We start from the raw sequence: 6,000 nt of genomic DNA, 5'->3' as shown, positions 1-6,000 counted from the left end.
TTGAAATTGTGACTATATACCGATTAGGTATCAGGAAGGGGCGTGTCAAAGGCGTCCCTTCCTAATACAGAACTGCAGTGGTATGTAGGAATGTTTTGTGACCGAAATGCGATCATTAAACATTCACCTTTTACCACCTACTTCGAGTAGGTTGTAGCCCATTCACAAACAGGAAAGGGCCCCCAAGGGACCCCTTCCCCTTTGTAAATGTATGCAAGAACATTATGTAAGAGTAAGTAGCGGTCCCTCGGACCACTGTCTTCTCTTAAAAAATGAACAGAAAACTTTTCATTTTTCTTTCTTAAATGCATAAAGTTTTCCTTTAAGTAAAGCAGGTTGCATACTAAAAAAAGGATTGCTTTATTTAAAAGCAATCAGAGACATGGTGGTCTGCTGCACCCAGCAGACCACTATCCCTATGATTTTAGCATTTCTTAATGGGTTGAAAATTGTGAATTACTTCATAAATATTAATAAGGTAGTTCGATTTGCGGGCTATTAGGAAATGCTAAATGAAACTCCTGGTGGTTCATACATTCAAATAGAGATTACCTAATTGTGATTCACAGAAAATCGCAATTGGGTAATCACTATTCAAAATAATGATACACCTGGCCCCAAATTACATTTCACCCCTGAGATAAGGTCTCAGCTTTTGTACAAATTATCTTCTTGACAGTGCCATAACGAGGTTTACATGGACCCTAATGCAATTAAGGAAACTGGCCCCAAATCTTTTGATGAACAGTAAAAGACAGCCATAATCTGGGTGCAGAAAGCCCATCATGCCACTGCACCAGCTGTATTATTGATAACCGCCTCCCTCTTTAATACCATATATCCAGGACTTGCATGGGCACAAAGGCAGGCATTGTATGCTGTTCTAGACCATGTACCCTTTGACAGTTCAGCTGCCCACCCCCCTTCTTCCAGCATACTTTCCACACCATAAAACGAATTTTCAATCATAGGACCTCCTCCTGTACCAACTCACTTTATCTCTGACAGGTTCACCCATGGCTATCAGCTTCCCCTCTCAAAAGGCCTTTCACCCTTGTTCAAGCCTCACCCATTTTTCCTAACCCTGCACATCTTTCAGGCCCCTCCCCACTGGGCTGTTTCCCTCTGTCAGATACTTCTCCTAGACACTCCTTTAGAGGGAAGAGCCTCTTGTTTTTATCCTAGGGTATAAATATGAGGCACGTTCCTCAGCTGCTCCAATCCAAGCTCAGTATGGCAGACTTGCGAGCCTACGTACTGGTTCTGCTGGTGATCTCAGGATTGTACCAAGGTTCAGGTAGGGTGCTATGTGAACTGAGGTCTATATATTATTGTTTTGCAACTCCTGTGTCCCGATTTTTTTTTACCATTGTCATAAAGTTCAAACCTCATCCATATTGTTGCCATAAGTTGAACAATAAAACTGTGTATACTTTACATGCAACCATACCGTTGTTTTAGATTTCCAATTTAAACTCTTTCTTAGAGATGGTACACAACACAATAGCATGGAGGATTAGAAACCTGCAGTTCTGGGTATTGAGTATATGTCAGAAAGAAGCAGGTTTAGCGAAAGATTAGGAGTAGAATAGTTAGTGGGAATTTGCAACATTCACAGCAGAGTAGGTCTTCATTGAACTAACATACTTGTCAGAGGTTAGTAACTTGATGGGATTTTTAATCCAAAGTTAAAATTAATTAAATTAAGTTTATACATGTATTTAACAAATTTAAATACATTAATCTAACATGAGATTTATTTACTATTTTGTTTTATTTTAAGTTCCTACCGCCATTATTTTCTATGGGAGGGTGTAGCAGTACAAGTGGTTGTCCATGTGTAGTTATGAACATACTCCAGTTGTGAGCTGAAGTACATTTATTACTGTTTTTGATCCTCTTTTCTGTAGTAAATTTAGAAGTGCAGTTTTCAAATAACAAAGGTCTTACTCTTTTGTGGGTGAGTGCATGTTCCTTTGTAAACCCTTCTGTACCCTTCCCTAAATCCTTCCATACCACTTCTGAAACTCCTTCCATTTCATAGTAAGTATGCCTCTTTTTCCAGCTACTCCTTCTACTTCTTCCTACATTTATTATTAGGTAATATACTTACACATGTGAGAATCTTCTCATGTGAAAGAGAGAAGGGGAAATTGAGATTTACACTCGTACATTTGTGAATTGTATTTGTAATAAGTAATATTTCTTCTTTACATATTACAAAAATGCAGTACGCGACTCACACCAGTGATCTGAACTTTGCCCTTTGGCTTTCTGGCAAACAGTTCAGTTTTAGTAGCACTTGCAAGATAAAATCAAAATTCAGAATTTTCAGGACCAATCTCATAGCAGTGTTCTAGAGGATGCCTCACAATTCGGCAGGTAAATACTAATACAGGACATTATAATTCTCCAGCCTGGATGACACAAAAGCATTATTAAGTTGCATATTTTGTTAAAAATCAAAAAAGACAGATAATGTGTTCTACCAGTTGAAGGAAAAAGGCTGCACAAGGGAATTTATCTGATCATTCGGAGGTAGCTTAGAATTCAATTTTGTTTCCAGATTCTTGACAAGTTTCCCTGGTGTGGGTCTTTGACCTAATGTAAAGGGCCACAATTTTAGGTTCCATACTGATTTCTGGCCATAGGTAAGAAGGATTTCTCTTTTACTACCATTTAACATAAACGAATTCACTGTAATCCAGAGTTGAATCTTGGGCATGCAATGGTTAGAATTAGCAAAAGTTGATACTAGGATCTCTGTCAATGGATTAGAATTTGTGTGTCATCAGCATACATCAATGCTGAAAAGAGGAATGATTCAGTTAGTTGCACAAGTGGTTTCATATATAGATTAAACAGGATTAGCAAGAACACCGACTTATGAAAGACACCGCAGGACAGCTTTGTCTTTTCAGAGACCAAGCTTCCAAGTTTCACCTGAGTCTCCCTATCATTCAGAAAGCTGTTGATCAAACTCCAGGCCACCCTTCTATCCCCAGTTAATCCGTCCAGTTGAACAGTAACTTGTGGTCTACAGTGTCAAACACAGCCAAAAGATCCTATGAAACCAGTAACGCTGAAATATCTGTGTCTGCAAGCAGCGGAAGGGTATCAAGAATAGCAGTCATTACAGTTCCATGCTGTATCCTGAACAAAAGATCATCTGTATCATAGTTCAATACATTTTGGTCTTCTACAACACTGACAAGTTGGTTAAAGTCTACCATTTCAACCATTGTTTCCAAAGAAGGTCACTGTAAGACTATCTAAAGTTGCCTACAGCCCGTTGATGGTTCATTAACAGAGGAAAGATTTCACCTTTTTAAAAATTGTCTAGAACATTTCAAGTGCTCAAAGAGGCATTAATAAAATATTGGAATGTTGAGAGGTCTATGGAGGCAATGAAGTGTCCCAGGGGTAATAATGTCTAGTATATGCCTTTGGTTCCCTGTGTTTCTACCTTTTCTACCCTCAGTGTGTGAAATATTCTAAGCTCTTTATAGCCCTTTTGCCTCAGGCTGTAGTGATCATTAAAGGCTCTCTGCCTTGCTATATAACTTAAGGTTAGGGGGGTCTTTTACAACTGGCATAGCCCTCAGCAGTGGGCTGTATAAAGAACTTTAGATGGGTAACAGTCAGTTAGGGTGATGTTTTTCACGAAGGGATTCTGAGCAACATCAAATAGAGGTTGTATGACAGATCCATGCATGCCAGAACAACGTATGCCTTAACAACGCAGTCGGAACCACAACAGCGTTGTTTCCACGCATGCTTTTACCACTTATGCCTCTACAACAAATTTTGTTGTAAAAGCATGCCTAGTAAAGGCATATGTGGAAATGGTATGCAAAACTACATGTGTGCTTCTGTCATAAAACTCCCCCACCTGCCCTGAGGCCCAAAACTGCCCCCACCTCCATGGCTAAACTACACTGACCCCCCCACCTGCCAAAACCCTAAAAACAAAAATACCCTGACCCCTTCATCCCTGCTCCATAAGGCTAAATTACCCCAACACCCCCCCATCCTAGAAAAACTACCAGACCCCTCCCCCTAAAAACTAAACTACTCCAAAAAAAACACCTTCCCTGAGCCCTGAAACCTTCCCCCAATAAGTAAACTAACCTAAAATCCCTAAAAAAGCAATCTCGACCCCACCACTGCTGCCCCTAAAAACTAAATTACCCTGACTCCCCCACCCGCCCTGAGCCCTAAAAAAAGTACCCTGACCGCCCATCCCAGACTCTAAAAACTAAACTACCCTGACACCCCACCCACCCTAAGCCCTACATCCACCCCACCGCTAAAAACTACCCACCAACCCTGACCCAACCCCACTTACCTCACCACGTCCTCTCCTGATCCTTCCTCCTCTTCTCTCCTACCTCCTCCCGCCCTACCTAAAAGATTTCCCTTTGTTCGCAAAATGTTGTTAAGGACGCTTCCCTTAAATAGACAATGAGACATAGCTTGAGTTGCCTGTGATGTCACTCAGAACCCCGAGGTGAAAATCATCCCCGTAATTTACTTTTTACCCAACTATAATTTTATGACCTGTATGGTGCCCAAAATCATCTGGCCCTGCTTTCAACTGCTGTGCAAGGGCAGAAGAGTAATGAGGTCCATACATAAAATAGCTGCTCATCCTTGAGATAAGTGGCCAAAATAAATACCCTACTGGCCATATTCCCTTCCCTGCGTTCCTTCATCCTCCTGCAGCTGTGCTTTCTGCTTTCAGACAGTCAGCGCTGCCTTGTCATGCTCTCATAGAACCCTACCAGTCTGGCCAGGAATAGGAAGGCCTGTGTGATGTAGCAAGAGTGGGTAAAATGTTTTGTTAACAACTTTTGCTAAACCATAGCAGTGAGTTACCTGATTTAGAATCTGGTGTAACGATCGAGGTTCTCAGTCAGAGTCATATATATCATATTGAATTATAGATGGGTAGTCAGCAGTTAAGGGGATAGTTTTCATACACACACAAGTACCCACCCTCACACACACAGACACACACAAACATGCACACACACCTTATATACTTGCCATGTGTGGTAAAGATATAAAGGCACTTCATGGTAAAAAGGCTATGTTAGTGAGTTAAAGTGCAATTATAATTGCACCTTTGATTTAATCACAGCAATATATGCCATGGTCTCCCTTAAGCCCATTGAGAACTTAAACAAATTTTTACCTGCATTGCAAGAGAAATATTGTTTACCAGAGCTGTGAAGGAGCCACCATTGGCTGGGGAACTGCTCATATGTTTACTTTCCAACTAACCAGACGTACAGATATTTTTACACTAAAGAGTATATCAGACATGTATATATTTTACACTAAAGGATAATTTCAATGCTCCTTTCACTCAGACTATTTGGACAGGTCACACTCAGATCATGACTGTTGTTTGCTACTGTATTAGTAGCCACATATTCCATAGCAATGCAATTCTAGATGTGTGAGGAATGTGCCCTTCAAGAGTGAAATGAGAACCATCATTAACCCCTTAACTGCTGCACCTTTCCCCCCAGTGGGGAGCCCTTCTTTAGCTATTTGCGGTGGTTTGCACTTAAGGTTCCATAACTTGTTTTCCACATATGTTATCCATGGTAAATCTGTGTCCTGTTTTTCAAACATCCTGGGAATTGTAAAGGTACCCAGGGTTTGTGGATTCCTCTAGCAGGTCCTAAGAAAATTCTCAGGATACAGCAGAATGTTGAGTTGTTTTTAGAAAAATAGGGAAAGAAAGCTCCACATAAAAGTGTTTGCTTTTTTTTCTAAGAATGGCATTCACAAACGGTTTGCTGTACTGAAGTCGCCATATTCCCAGCTTTTAGGGACTTGCAGAGCTAAATCCAAAAAACAAATTTTGTACCACAGTTTTGGCATTTTTCTAACAGGTAGTCTATTTTCCTTATTTTGTTGTGCTAGAAACCTACATACAATTTATGGTTGAAACCAGTATATAACTCATAGCTGATCCAAAAAGCTATA

The 6,000-nt window shown here is 40.4% G+C and overlaps 1 protein-coding gene across 1 annotated transcript in view; it reads left to right on the top strand.

Moving 5' to 3' along the window:
* Positions 1–1,233: 1,233 nt before the first annotated feature.
* The window catches only part of LOC138302026 (lectin), a 151,298-nt gene continuing 146,531 nt past the window's right edge, over positions 1,234–6,000 (top strand). Inside the window, exon 1 of the mRNA XM_069242443.1 lies at positions 1,234–1,297. Coding sequence (XP_069098544.1) covers positions 1,234–1,297 — 64 coding nt within the window. The remainder of the gene's footprint in view (positions 1,298–6,000) is intronic.

This window comes from Pleurodeles waltl, chromosome 6, assembly GCF_031143425.1.
Source record: "Pleurodeles waltl isolate 20211129_DDA chromosome 6, aPleWal1.hap1.20221129, whole genome shotgun sequence".
In the NCBI taxonomy this organism is placed as follows: domain Eukaryota; kingdom Metazoa; phylum Chordata; class Amphibia; order Caudata; family Salamandridae; genus Pleurodeles; species Pleurodeles waltl.
Note: the sequence above shows the minus strand (reverse complement) of the source record. Positions and strands in the feature narration are given on the sequence as shown.